We start from the raw sequence: 15653 nt of genomic DNA, 5'->3' as shown, positions 1-15653 counted from the left end.
AAACAAATAGAATGACACTACATAAAGTAATTTGTATTTCCCTGCAACTAAATATAAAGGTCTATTCATATGTAGGTAGACAGTCTAGTCCTTGTGGGCATCCTTAGGTGCACCAGTAGCTCTTCCAACACACTTTGGTATATTATCTTTCTTCAGAATTGAAAGATCTTTTTTCATTAATTGGCTATAGTGGTTTACTTAAAAATCCTGTTACTTTGAAATTAACTTGAATGTGTTGACAACCTTTGTTCAATTAGTATCTTTATTTTTTTCCCTTGATCTGTGTATTGTATTTTTGTTATATAGTATATTAAGAATTGATCATTATCTAAAAGAACCTACAATTTTTATACTAAGGCAGGTGCTTCAAACTTGTAACCTATGTCCCACCAGATCTGGCAAAGCAGGCATGCTCCAGGTCCCTCCATGAGACAGTATTACTCGGTGACTCCTAGGAAGTGTGTCTTCATAGTACTTGCCCCATTAAAACCTTCCCTTCAGAGATACAGCTGCAGCTTTATGAATTTTTCATTAGGCCATGAAGATCTGCCTCCTCTCTCAGACTTTGGGGCCAGACTGGAATTTTTAGAACTTTGACATGGATGTACATTCATATATATATATATATATATATATATATATATATATATATATATATATATATATATATATATATATATATATATATATATATTTGCAATTTAAAATAAGTCAGGCTTGATCTGTCGTGTTTTTGAATATGTTTTATCATTGTTGATGATTTCTACTTTTGATTGCTGCTCAGAGTTACCTTGAAAGATGGGTGACTTTGGACTTCCGGTTTGAAGGGCTTCAGTGACAGACAGAAATCCGCGATCGTGCGCGGTTTCTGTTTGGGCTCACCGCTGGAGTGCCCCGAGCCGACTGGTTTTGGGGCTAAGCCACCCCGTAGAGGTGGTGAAGAGGGGGGAGACCACCAGCAGGGTCGAGGAGAGCCGCATCTCTCCTCCTCAGCTGGCCATTACTCCCTTTCCCGAAGGCGGTTACAGCAGTGGTCAGAAATGGCCACCACAAAGAAGAACTCGACTGGAAAAGAATGTGCAGGAGGAAGATAAGAAGTGAAAGTTTTGGCTGACCGGGTTAAATTGTAAAAGCAACAACCCAAGGTACCCTGGAATTTAAACTTACAAAAAATAACATCGCTCCCAAAGAAGAGTCAGAAGCAGTGAAGGAAAGTGAAAAGGGAAAGGTTTGGCTTTTTTTTCTCTTCTCTCTCCTTCCCTATACTGACAACTAAGAGACTTAAATAAGAAATCAGAAAAATCCGCTTTGACATCAATAGGCAATTAAGCTGAAAATAAAACAAAATGCCAAAGGGATAATAAAGATTTCTGGAAATTAAAAACATTCTTTTTCATAAGCAGGAAGGGAGAGAAAAAGAATAAGGGCAGGATCTGGAAGAGTGGGGAGACTGCCTGGAATTAAAAAGAATCTAAAGTAAAACTTCAACAAGACTTCTAAAAGATACATTTTAACTGAAACTTTGCAACTAAATAGTAACCCCAAGAAGAGAAAGTGGAAAAAAAGAGCAAAAAAGAAACAGCTTGCATGTATTTGGATTATTTGGTGATCTTTGGATTTTTGGTTATTATATTTGAATGACTAAAATCAATCGGGTGGTTGTTTACAAATTTATACAATGGCACCACTTCTGGATGAATTGAAAATGGAACTTAAAAAGTAAAAAGAAGATGCACACAAAGGGAAGGATTCTTTTGGCTTCGTTTTTCAATTCTTAGAAATGGAGATTTGGAACTATGAGAAACAACAAGAAAAGACTGCAAAACAAGAAGACTGGGACAAAGAAGAAGCCATCTTTAATGAACAAGTAATTCTATGTGGGGAAGAAAAAGGAAAGGGGGGAAAGAGAATGGAGAATTTAAGACTTAAAAAAACAACCAAAGAAAAGAAAAATAATTTGAAAAATAAGTATAATACTAGAAAGCAACAGAAAAGGGGAATACAGAAGAGAGAAATAGAGGTAGAGAGACAAGGCGGTAAAAAGGGGAGAGAGAAGAAGAGAGGGAAGAAGGAAAGGAAAAGAAGTTACAAAGGACCGGGGCAAGATATAGAAACAGGACCTATTTAGAGATAATGGGTGAAAATCTAACTGAAAAAGGGATTCTGTAAAGGTACATAAGATTGTACTGTTATATTAGTAATAGAAATAACTTTAGAAAATTGGAAACAACGTATGATTAAAATGAGGGATAAAATAGTTAGTGTAATTTAGTGAAATGTTTGTGAATAAAATAAGTGAAATAAAATAAATGAGAAAATTGAATTAGGAAAGAACAGGAACATTTTAATTAGTTAATGTTTTATAAAATATAAGTGAAGAGGGGAGGGAATTAACTATGGAAAGCTTATAATTGTTCCCATAGAAGTATGATATTTAATTGAAAAGTAATGTTAAAGGTGTTAAGACTTTAATGAATATTAATATTAATGATAGAATTGAATTGGAATGGAATGTTGTTTTAATTATATACATTTATAATTTTTTTCTTTTTTTTAAGAATCCAGTGTGTATTTTAAGAATGTACCAAGCAGAATCCGAATGGAAGTTATGTATTATATTGAATGTTACAACTTTAGGGAAAAGATATAAAGGCGTCATACTCCAATCAGTAACTACAGGAGAAATTTTGTTTAATGAGAAAAGATAATAGATAATTGAAACAGGACAGACAAAAAATATAAATACAATGATTTGAATTGAGATGAGATAATTAAAATAAAATTGAGAAAATTAAAAGAGGGGAGAAGCTATGCAGAAAATGTAAAATAGTAATAAGATATGGAATAGAATATAAAAATGAGCATGAACCTGAATTTGTGTCTGTACGAAGAAATGTAACCCGGAATTATGCTGCTTTCAAAAAAGATGTTTTATTTGTATTTTTTTTTCTCTTTGTGAAAACTCAAATAAAATTTACAAAAAGAGAAAAGAAAGAAAGATAGGTGACTTAATTAGTTCAATTCTGAAGATAAATAGATTTTCTGCATTCCCAGCAATACTTTGCACCAACTTAGATCAGGGTATTGAACATCATGTAGATCAAGGTTGTCAAACTCCCGGCCAGTGGGCCAGATGCGTCACACACTGGCCATGGCCACACCCAGTTTAGCAAAGGGGGAAAAAATTCTAATACATCACATGATGCTGCCATGAGTTTGACAGCCCTGATGTAGATGCACATGCTGAACCATCAAAGCCTTCCAGGTAGAGGTGTCCTGGTGATTCACCTCAACCTGATCCAGCTAGTTTCCTGGCTCTACAAGTAGCCTTGCTCTTCAGGAACTCACTGACTCTTCCATTCCATGGCTTCCACAGCTGTGCTTCCCTTAGTATAGAGTTCTGAAGAAGTAGGGACTTTACGGGGAAGATGGATCAGGAGTTTGGTCATGCCTGAAAGAGGGAAGGAGGAGAGGGTTCAAGGAAGAAGATCAGCTCTGCCACACTGTGAGTCTCTCTGCTGGGCAAAGTACCAGTATGGGAGGAAAGGGAAAGAGGGAGGGAGGGAGCCAGGACAGTAGAGAAAAGGGAAAAAAAATGGGGAAAAAAATAAAAGGAAACAAAGATCTTCCTGTTTAATGGGACAGAGAAGAGCTTAAAGTAATATATGTTCCTATATTATATTATCCGTGATATGATTTTGAGATATATATATAAATCCAGCAATACAACCAAATAATGGTTCCATTAATAAAAACTACTGCCGGCTAAATGATCATACTAACAGAGTTGGAAGGGATTTTGGAAGACTTCTAGTTCAACATCCTGCTCAAGCAGGACACTCTATACTATATCAGACAAATAGTTGCCCAATTTCTTCTTAAAAATTTCCAGTGATGGAGCACTCACAACTTCTCAAGGCAAGCCATCCCACTGATTAATTGTTCTCACTGTCAGTACATTTCTACTTATTTGTACGTTGGTTCTCTTTTTGATAAATTTCTATCCATTGTTTCTTGTCCTGTTTTCAGGTGCTTTGGAGAATAGGTTGAATGCCTTTTCTTTGTGGCAGTTCCTTAGATATTGGAACACTGCTATCATGTCACCTCAGTCCTTTTCTTCATTAGACAAGACATACCCAATTCCTGCAACTGTTCTTCCAGTCCCCTAATCACCTTTGTTGCTCTTCTCTGCACTCTTTCTAGAATCTCAAAATCTTTTTTCATGGTGACCAAAAGTGGATGCAGTATTCCAAGTGTAATCTTATCAGCGTATTATACAATAGTATTTCACAAGTAACTCAGATTTTAATAAAGATTTTTACTGACTCCATTTATTTTAGCATTATTCCAGGATACTCTTCATTGTATTCATTTTTGATTCATTGTGTGCAGACACCAGACTAACAAAATAGTTTTGTGCAACACCTTCCTGTGACAATTTGAGTTTGACAGCACTGTCCTAGATAATTGAAGCTTGAGTATAAGTAATGTCACCTTGTCTTGAAAAACAATATCAATCAGAATGGAGCTGGGAGACCCTATACCATTTCAGACAAGTGACTATCCAGTCTCTTCTTAAAAACCTCCAGTGATGAAGCACTCACAACTTCTGAAGGCAAGCTGGTTAATTACATCATCAAGGGAGATAAACCTTCTTAACAATCTGCATTTTACTATCCCAAAGCATATTACTCACTATATCTTATAAGAAGCAAATATCTTTCACAACATTTCACAGTGGTATCTTTTACATAAAGATGCAGAACTGGTATTATGTGACCTACTTAATATTTAGGACACATAAGCAGCATTTGCCTATATATGAAACTAATCCTTTCCAAGGAAAAAAAGTGCAATGAAAAGTGAATAGAAGACTGCAATTTCATGGTTCATTAAAATACTGCTGAAATCCAAAATTGTAAATGAGAATTACAGGGATTCTTAAAGAAACTATGTTAAATTCCATGAACAAAGGACGAACACAGGACTACATCAAATTAAGTGAAAGTAATAGAAATATGGAAGCCTAAGGATGTTGTGAACATTGTGTAGTTTCACAAAGCTCCTGTTTTTAAAGCTACCTCAAAATATCTGGCAACTAGTAAAGATAGAAAACATGAATTGTTTTATAATGAAAATAATTATGACAACAAATAGAATTTCTATAAACATCAAGATTCTTTCTGATAAACTAAAATGAGCTTGTAGAAAGAACAACACAGTAGTTATGCAGCATTCCTTTTCAATACAATTAGGGCAATTTTAAATTGACTTTGACAATATAATGATCTGAATTTTAAGATATCCAATTAAATAAGGACCATATTGGCAAAAATGACAGTATTGTATTCTCTTCCTACATTACCATGAAATTGAATTAATATTCCTCCATCTCCTAATTTTGCATATGTTGATTTGAATCTAATTTTTTTTCACATATTCAAAAAAGCTTCAACTGAAGATGGGAAGGGGAAGCAACTTCTCTAGTCTCCTTGTTTCATGTTATTTTAGGACTTTCCCCAGTTTTCTTTTTTTAAAAAAAAAAGCTTTATTAACATTAAAAAATATATACATAATACAAAAAAATTCATAAAATACAAAACCAAAAAGTTATACATCACCAATAAACATAAAAACATAAAGACATCTAATTTCTTAGACAGTGTGTTTATGTCCAACAGTGTTCCAATACTTAGTTCCGATATCTGGTATATACTCCTATCATGACCTCTTCATGTTTTCTCTTGCCTGTTTACTTACAGGTTTCTATCCTTTATCCAATTATACCAGTTTTCCCAAACTGTAAAATATTTTGAGTCTTACTATCTTTTAACTTTTGGGTGAGCTTATCCATTTCCGCACAGTCATAGATCTTCTGGGTTATCAAATTATCTGTTGGCATCTCATCTCCCTTCCAACAGTGAGCTAGTGCTATCCTTACTGCCATTATTGTATGTAAAATTAAGTATTTGATTTCTTTTGCGATTTCACCTTTTATTATTCCCAACAGAAAAATTTCAGCCTTAGGTTCTAATTGAATGTTTGTGATTTCTCTTATCCATATTCATATTTTTCCCAATACTTTTTGCTCTTTGGGCAAAGCCACCAAGTGTGGAAGAAGGTACCTCTTGTTTCTTTACATTTCCAAGAGAGTGGGCTTAAATTTGGATATATATTGGCCAATCTCAAAAGTGCCAGATACCACCAATAGCACATTTTATATTGGTTCTCTTTATAGACCGCCGATTTCATTACTTTATAGTTTTGGTTCCAAATTCTTTCCCAATCTTCCAAATTGATATTATATCCTATGTTCCTTGCCCGTGCTATCATTGGGCCCTTGACTATTTCTTCTGCCAATTCAAATTCTAATAAGTAGTTGTACATTTTTGAAATTGCTTTTTCATCTGTTCCATCTAAAATCCCAGTTTTCTGCATGCATTTTGAGAGAACTATTGAGTAAAAGAAGAATCAGTGAAAATGATCTTCCAACTCTAGGAATACTCTAAGAATATATTTGTAGTTTGTTATCTATGTATTTGAATAAAATAAAAAGTACTAAAAAGATTATTAAGTATGAACCTAGTAAACATCATCTGGCAAAGTATTTCAGAACTAGGTTCTATGTGTCATTAGCTTGACCATTTGCTGGACTCTGCCCTTCCTGTTTTGATGAGATCTTCCAAAGAGGCAAATTGTGTCAGTGGAATGTACATGCATCCTTTGGTGCAGGGATGATGCCATCTGCCTTTATGTGTCTAAATTTTGTTTCATAGGGACTTACAGGTTCAGCATCATGACTTCAAAGTCAGAAAGAGAATGAGAAACATGAACAGTTTGGTGTAGTGGTTAAGGCATCAGATTAGAAACTGGGAGGCTATAAGTTCTACTTTTGCCGTAGGTAGAAAACCAGCTGGGTGATCTTGAGCCAGTCACTCTCTCAGCCCTAGAAAGGAGACATTGGCAAACCATTTCTGAAATTTTGCCAAGAAAACTTTTGCACACACAAAAGAGGTGGCAGTGGGGAAGTTTACAAAAATGCAAATGGAAAGTGATATTAGTCTAGGCCATTGTTTATCGTCTGTGAATAAATGAATCTAGTTGAGCTGAAGATATTGGCAGCCAGAAATGTTTTCTAAAATAAGAAACAATTATTTCTAATTATATTTTAATGTAACCTAGTAAGATATTGGACTTGGCTGATCATTTCCTATCTTACTCCATGGCTCTGTCTCCTCATATCATTAAGTATAACGGTGGTTGGGCCAGACTTTTTGTAACATGGGGCCTCTGAATGCAGAAATGTGATAAAGTGTTCCGTGATAAAAGCTCAAAAACATTAGCATGGCTGGCATCAGATAAGCAACCACCTCACACCATCAGTCTCTTCCCATACAGCTTGGAATGTCCTCAGTTGGAAAGGGAGCAGAAAGTTCAGTGGGCTGGCACTGGACTTCTCTTCAGTTAATGTCCCTTCCTTTGGAAGCGCCACCACTGAACATGTATCCCAGGAAAGGCACCCCAGAGTTCTAGAGCAAGTCATGCAAAATAAATAAAAACACTACTTTCCTGATTTTAATCAAAAATAACAACAGCAGCACTGACAACTAATTTTCATTAACTAGACTAAACCAGGTAAATAACACCTGATGTGTATAGTTAAATATGAAAACTATGGATTCTAATTTAATTGTCATTTCCCAATACAAAAAGGGAGTAAGAATTCTAGAATTACCTCATTATCAGGATCATTTCCCGCTTGTTTAAGTCATTTTGAGACTATCTAGGGGTTCTTAGATAGCATTGTTGTATTACATAAGCTCAGAATGACATCCATGGTGACATGAATATGAAAGGATATATGTGTGTGCCTGAATCATAACCAAAATCTGCATATGCAACAAAACTTCATAAAGTACTGGATTTCATCAATAGTTCATACAATGAATAGTTCATACATGAGTGATATGTTTATAGATTGGAACCTACTATGCAGCTTGTTATTTTAAAAAGGCACAATGCTAAAAGCTATATCTTAAAAAGAATTAGTACTCCCTATGGGTATAGCTGACTAACAAACCAATTATGTGTAATTTTTTTTCTGAAGCAAGCAGCCTTCTTCATTGAGAAACACAGATTTCTGTCTAATAAAAATAAATTCACTTTAGTTTCCCAGAATCAACTAACAAGTAAATACATGGCTTCAAAAGCTAATATATTATTTTAATTGTAGAGTTGTCACATTCGCCACCTACATACAACTGTAGTTTTGACTGCTGTTGTGTTTTTAGAAAGAAAGAAGTAAGAAACCACTAATTTTCATGATCCTTTCTGAATTGTACCACATGGTGGCATACTTGCTGTAAAATATGGATTATATGTATGTGATATAAAACTCCAAGGATGTTTTCAGTCTCATTTCACACAGGCTTTTTTTCCCTATTAGTAAAAGTTGATATTCATCCTGTGCAAATGTAGAAGTTTGGTTTTTAATGCATTCCATTTCTTCATCATGCATAAGCTGCAGCATTCAAAAAAATTATTTTTTTATACTTAGCAGTTGAGTACCTTACATTTTTCATCCACAGTATGTTCTTGAAGTGTTTTTAACATACTCAGTTTATTGTAATTGTTATGATTTATCTTTTAATCAGGGCTTTTTTGAAGAGGAAGAGGGTAAGGAATATATTTACAAAGAGCCCAAATTAACAGGCCTATCTGAAATCTCTCAGCGACTGATGAAACTTTATGCAGACAAGTTTGGAACAGACAATGTAAAGATAATCCAAGATTCCAATAAGGTACGGTTGGAAATGTCCACAGATCTTTTTTTTTTTTTTTTTTTTAAGAAAGCATTTGTGCTATTACAGAGTTTTTTGTCCAAACCCACTTAAAATAAATGAAACATTCTTTTTTTCTCCAAAATTCTTTTTTTCTTCAATGACCCATGCTCACTGAATAAATTCAGTTAATATCAAAGCACGAATAATTTGGAACCAATGAAGTAAAAAAATGAAGAGGAATATGGTTCAGGCAAGGCATAACCTCTTCTGTGGCCGTGTAATTATATCTTTCGTCTCTCTGATCAGAAGAGTTATAACGCCCTTGATAGTAATATAAACATTTGTTACATGCTGTGGTGTCATGTACATTCATTACACTGCTATTAATTTATTAAAGGTGGAAGACCTGGTAGGCATGCCTTTTTTGGGGAGGGGGCTTTCAAATTTCTGAAAGGGAACTGTTATGGAATTCCCAGCAACAGAGGCTTTCTTAGAAATCTGTTTTGTTTGTCTAAGAAAATGTTTTTGCTCCTTTTTTGCTCAAAATATCTGAATACAAAATACACAACCATCCTGTCCAAAGCAAAGAAATCTATGAATATATCCTCTTTTATAATGTCTAAAGCAGCCTTTCAGTAATATGCTGTAAAAAGCAAGAGTTTAGTTTATTTTCTTGTCCTTGTGCTGCCTCTAATTGATGTATTGTCTCCCCTTTTGTTTGTATAGGTTAACCCCAAAGATTTAGATCCTAAATATGCATATATCCAAGTAACCTATGTCACACCCTTCTTTGAAGAGAAAGAAGCTGAAGAACGTAAGACTGACTTTGAAATGCATCACAATATCAACCACTTTGTGTTTGAAACGCCGTTCACCTTGTCAGGAAAGAAGCACGGGGGTGTAGAAGAACAATGCAAGAGACGGACAATTCTGACAAGTATGGACACTGAATTCTTCTTCACAACAGGACAAATTCTCAGGATGTTTGGGCCACTTCTCAGCCTCTGAACCTTCTGAAAGTCCACAGGAGACCATTTGAATAACCACTCCCTCCAAAAAAACAGTGACCTAAATTGCACTGTTTTGTTTCAGTGTCAAGATTTTGAAGTGTTAAGGCCACAAAGAGAATGAGAGAAACAATTGGGTGTAATGGTTAAGGCATCACAGTAGAAACCAGAAAGCTGAGTGCTGGTCTTGCCTTAGGTACAAAACCAGTGACTTTGGACCTGTCTCTCCCTCTCAGTCCTAGGTAGAAGGCAATAAATCATTTTCAAAAAATTCAGGTAGTTCAGGAGTCAACAATAATCAACATTGACCTGAAGGGTCACAAAAAAGGAGAAGGAGGAAGAAATTATTACTATTTCTTCAATCAGTAAAGCCACCCTTCTCAATCCAATTGACTCAACACAGCAATTGATTATTTATTATTTACAAAAATAGTTACAAATATCTTGTAACATATTGCTAATTATCTAAGGGATAGTTATTGACTTGCCAATGGATATGCTTCAAAAGAGTTTGGTTTAGAATAGAATGTCATATTTAAAACTATGTTTATTTAGCATTTTTCTTGTCCCAATAATATTAATTTATATTTACAAACTATTAAAATAATTTTAAAAATGTTACTGAAGCAAGACCTTTCTTGTTACTTATTTATACTTGATTTATCCATTATATACCTTATGTTTCTACTTCAAATACACTTGAGGTAACATGAAAAATGGGATCCACAAAGTAAGAGTGATATTCTTATACCTGTTCTGGAATTTGATTAAGACAAGCAAGTAATCCTTTTATGATCTTTTAGAAAACTATACATATACACTTACACACGTGAACACACCCATACATACTGTAGATACAAACATACAAAGAATGAGAAAATGGAACTATTCATGGATATATTGTATGAATTATGGCTTTGTTTTAATTATGAATATATATTACATTAAATAAACCTTCCTTAGATGTATTTATCTTGTTTTTTTTACTGCAGCTAGCCATTTATTTCCATATGTGAAAAAAAGAATACAAGTTATAAACCAGACCAGTATAGAACTGAACCCCATAGAAGTAGCTATTGATGAGATGTCCAAAAAAATTTCAGAACTCAAACAACTTTGCACAATGGATGAGGTAGATATGATTCGACTCCAGCTGAAACTACAAGGAAGCGTCAGTGTCAAGGTAAGTATGTTTCAGCCCTTTTCTCGGGTTTAAAAGATTTGACATTTAGGATTTTATAATAGGAAACAGAATCTTTATCTTCTTCTGTTGTTACAACCTCACCTGCTGGAAATTCAAAAGAAGCATTATAATATTAGCTAATTCATTAAGTAAATTAATTAATGTTACAAGCTTATTCTTTTGAATCTGAGATTTAGCTCCCATTTCTTAATATCCTTGCTAGGTTTGTCAAAGGGTAGAATGGGAGTGTGGTACTGATTAAAGCATCATTATCCCTCTCCCAGAAAGATTGATGCTTCTGCCTTAGGATTCAGTTACCTCCACTGCATCTCCTTCCACAGAGAATAAGTTTTTAATGCCTGCTACAGGTTGTATATCATCATGAGAGATTCAACATCAAAAAACAGCTTCCTTTTCAGGAGTCTGAAAGCAGTGGAGCAGTGGGAAATGTATCTTAGAGGAAAAATGAAGACCAATGCTGATAACATTGTGTGAGACTCAGAAAAACAGAACCAAAAGCTATGTTAATGATTAGGGTTTTTAAGAGTTATCTAGCTTCATTTCAAATTAACTTTTATTTTGATAGCTGCAATTTAGTATACTACACTGTTTTCATATTTAATTTTATCTATTGTGCTTTTAGTGTGATAATATTTTTATTCGATGCAGTGAACTTAAGATAGCTACCCTTTAATTACTTCCCAGAGTTTGAAGGCCATATTTTTTGTTTTTACTGCATGTTGGGGTTTGGGCTTCAGTTTAGGAAATTTATTAAAGTTGTTTTAAAGAATGAAATGGGTGCCTTAATATTGGGCCCAATCATTTTGATCACCCAATCTTGGGAAGATTCTGGTAATCACTAAAGGTGTGCTAGCAATCCTTCCATTTTGCACACCTGATCTTCAAGTGTTTCCTTTCCATAATGTATCTGCAATTTAGAAAACTCTTCAGTAACAGGTGTACAAAATCAGGACTTCAGGTATTGACAGAAGAATTGTTTTAAGCTGCCTTTGCCAGTCCTGATCTCGGCCCTCAGTATAACATAGCACACTTTGACTTGCAGGTAAATGCAGGACCAATGGCTTATGCTCGAGCATTTCTTGAAGAAACCAATGCTAAGAAATACCCAGATAACCAAGTTAAACTTCTGAAAGAAATATTTAGGTAAGTTTTACAATATGTTAGATAGATGAGAGAGAGAGAGAGAGAAATATATGGAGATATAGAGATAAACAAATACAAGGGTAATATATTTCTGTGTCGATTATGAATACACCATTTTAATCCATAATAAAATCAAAATGCTATATTATATTTCAAACAATAACACATTGCCTTGACATTAAAGATATGAGATTTTTTGTGCTATGTAGACAATTTGCAGAAGCATGTGGACAAGCTCTTGAAGTTAATGAACGCCTTATTAAGGAGGATCAGCTGGAATATCAGGAAGAAATGAAATCTCATTACAAGAACATGCTCAGTGAGCTGTCAGAGGTTATGAATGAACAGGTTAGCCATTCTCTTTCAACATCTTGTTTTCAGCTCCAAAGACATTGGGGTTGTCACATAAACAATGCCTAATCCTAATTGGGGAGCCACCTTGGGAAATTAAAAGTCCCACAAGGTTCCTAATTTCCAAACTTCTTTTCTTGGTCTAAAGTATATTCTCATTTCAAATACTCCTATCTCTTTTACCTTCCTTTATCTGCGAATCCCTCCTATTCTGATTTCTATCATTTAAGAGTAACACTAATCAGAAGAAAAAAAATCTATCATGCTGATTAATTCTTATAATCAATAGAGGTTGACCCTTCCTTCTTTCCGTCCTTCCTTCCTCCCTCCCTCCCTCTCTTCCTCCTTCTCTCCCTCCCTCCCTTCTTAAAGCAAATTCTGACAAATATTTACCCACTTGGTATTTTTAAGTTGATATTATTCAGAAAAGCATACAGTGATTATTTTTAGGCCAATCATACCATGAATGGCTTAACAATATAAGGATATACTGGGATTTGATATGCTATTGAATACATTTTGATCTTTGTCCATACAGTATGTGAAAAGTAGAAGCAGGTTACATTGGAATCTATGAACACAGGATAACATTAAATTGGATGCTGGTCTGTTATTATATCTAGAAGTAAGAGAAAGTCATAGGGTACAAAAACCCAGAATACTCACGGATAAACTTCCATTTTCTTCTGTCAAAGGCTATATATGACACCATATACCCACACAGGGAGAGGTAATAAATTCAGACAAAGGGGAAATACAATCTCAAGAGCAAAATGGAGGAGGTTTCCTTGATTCTTTACACTTTGAGCAGACACCACAATTATTCTATCCTGGCATATCAAAAGGGCATTAGGCTTTTCTCCTTCCCAATTATATATGCCAAACACTGATGGATTATAGGATGAACCTAAGCCTGTGAAAACAATTGAGAACTCACTATGAGGAGATCCTGTTATACATTCAAAATATTTTTTAAAAACTGTTTGGACAGAAAATCCCATATTGGGAACAGGACTAGATGAAGAAGATTTTCAGGTTTATATCTTAATTCCTACATAAATTAATTAGGATTTTATTGTTTCCTTATCAATCCTATGTTTTGTTGTTGTTGCTTTGGGTTACACTAAGTTATGTTTCACACCTCTCCATCTATATAAACAATAAAAAACAATGTTACTGTTTCATTTATCACTATTTGTCAATGCTCTCAAGAAGTATCTTAGGAGAACTGATGGATTTTCTGTGACTTCTGAGAAGTTAATGTCTCCCACCCCATTCAGTTCAGAGAGAACACTACAAGAGTTCTGTGATTATTTCCCTCCATAGTTAGTCACCTCCAGCACCTTGCAAGTTTCCTGTTGTGTTTTTTCCACATCAACACATATTGTATACACTGTGTCCTTAATGGTATTTTACATAAAGGCATTGAAATCCTATGTGTTATTCATTATTATTGTGTTTCTATGTCCACTGACTGTGGCATTTCCATCAACATCTTTCTTTCTCTTTTTCTGGCAGCTCTGTCATGTTCAGTGCTTATACAACTTTTCTGCTTCACTGTCTAACATTTCCCTCAATACTATAGCCAAAAGTGGTATGTTTGGTTTTCTTTTTGCTCTCTGTACCTTTACTGTCATGAATTCTCACCGACTGCTTTTTTAACATTTAATAAGGATGCATTTCACTGGTGATGCTTAGCAAAAAAAAAAGGGGGGGGTCATTAGCCATTCTTTTGGGAAGCATGAAATATAATACAGGGTCAGGGAGAACTGTTAATAATATGCCAGGCTTTCTTGTCTAGCACTTCATGGATTAATAGCGACAGTCCATTTCTGATGATCCTTTTTAATAGACACTTAAGTTTCATAATACTCCTACTTAGGCATGAAGTTTCTTCTTCAGCACTTACAGTGGGGTTGCATGCCTGAAGTAGACTTTTCCCTGGGGCCTTCTCAGCAGATGTGCATGATGTACTGTATGTCTCTGCAGTACTGATGTAGGAGTAAATGTTTAAATACATTCATGTTTATGTTTAGACATTAGAAAGAGATGCTTGATCCATGTGGGGTGTAGGTGTCAACTATTTATTATGGCCACATCTGGCTTCCATTTGCAGCTAAGTGTTAAATGCCCCAAGTAAATAGGTGATACACTGTTTATTTATGATGTTCAGAGCCAGCAGAGCTAAATTCATATGTGTATTTACTTTATAAAAGTGTCAAAATATACTTTCACAGATATGTTACACAATTGGAGGCTAAAGAAGAAAGTGGTTTTTTTTAAAGTTGGAATGCTGTTGGAGGAAGAGATCAAAATACAAAACAAAATATTTCTTTCATATGGCAGCTGTTAAAAACCTTAACAGGATAGATAAAAACAGCTGATCAAGTTGTTCCTAAAAGTATAATTTAGAGCATGGATGTCAAACTTGGCACATCACATTGCCATCAGTTTGACACCCCTGGTTTAGAATGAGCTTAATTTTTCCACATGTTTACTTATTTACTCAGGTTTACTTATTTCTTTGTGTATGCATCTGTTTTAAAGATCACTTACAAGGAGGATTCTGCAAAGCATCCAGGAGTGGAAACACATTATTCCCATGCAATCAGTAGAACAATCACTGCCCCACCTGGATCACTGCTTTCATCAAATGCAGATATTTCATAATTGCCTTTGATTATGAACTGGAAAACTTTGGCGTTATTTTGCAAAACAATGTAGGCAAATTCTGGAGGATACCATAACAGTGTTACATTATTATTTTTTATTTATTGAACAATTTTATGTGTCAATTTAAGAAAAACAGTCAATTTGATTTTTTTAAATGTTATTGTCTTTCTTGATATTTGCACATTTCCTATAATTTTCTTTATTATGGCCAGTCTTTAGTAAATAGACTGAAATGAAATATTCATTGAACAGTTAGTTTCACAGCAAACCTTATGTTTGCTATAAATAATAATATAATCTAATACAGGTCCTAGTATACATATATTTTAAAAGTCAAAAGTGGGTGTTTTATAACATTTAAGTATATTAAAATTGTAAATAAAAGATGTGTAAAATACGTCATTTTTACAAAAAAAATAGTTAATATTTGACATGACTAAAATGTGGATAACATTTCAAATACGGCTATATTAAAATATTTGTTTATGTGTA

General features: G+C 34.4%; 1 protein-coding gene across 9 annotated transcripts in view; it reads left to right on the top strand.

The window, feature by feature from the left end:
- DOCK10 (dedicator of cytokinesis 10) overlaps positions 1-15653 on the top strand; it is a 173842-nt gene extending 158189 nt beyond the window's left edge. For 6 of the 9 annotated variants that reach the window (XM_087965039.1, XM_087965033.1, XM_087965036.1 and 3 more), the window contains 7 exons: positions 8655-8801; positions 9510-9720; positions 10783-10973; positions 12037-12137; positions 12347-12485; positions 14007-14082; positions 15036-15249. In XM_087965039.1, coding sequence (XP_087821165.1) covers positions 8655-8801; positions 9510-9720; positions 10783-10973; positions 12037-12137; positions 12347-12485; positions 14007-14082; positions 15036-15103 — 933 coding nt within the window. In that variant the 3' untranslated portion in view covers positions 15104-15249. Of the gene's footprint in view, positions 1-8654; positions 8802-9509; positions 9721-10782; positions 10974-12036; positions 12138-12346; positions 12486-14006; positions 14083-15035 lie in introns of all 9 variants that reach the window. The other 3 variants (XM_087965035.1, XM_087965038.1, XM_087965041.1) reach the window with 2 other exon arrangements.

Source organism: Notechis scutatus, chromosome 4, assembly GCF_049901735.1.
Source record: "Notechis scutatus isolate UNSWTSFEM ecotype Mainland chromosome 4, rNotScu1.2, whole genome shotgun sequence".
Taxonomy (NCBI): domain Eukaryota; kingdom Metazoa; phylum Chordata; class Lepidosauria; order Squamata; family Elapidae; genus Notechis; species Notechis scutatus.
The sequence above is the reverse complement of the archived record's forward strand: the minus strand, read 5'-3'. Positions and strand labels throughout refer to the sequence as shown.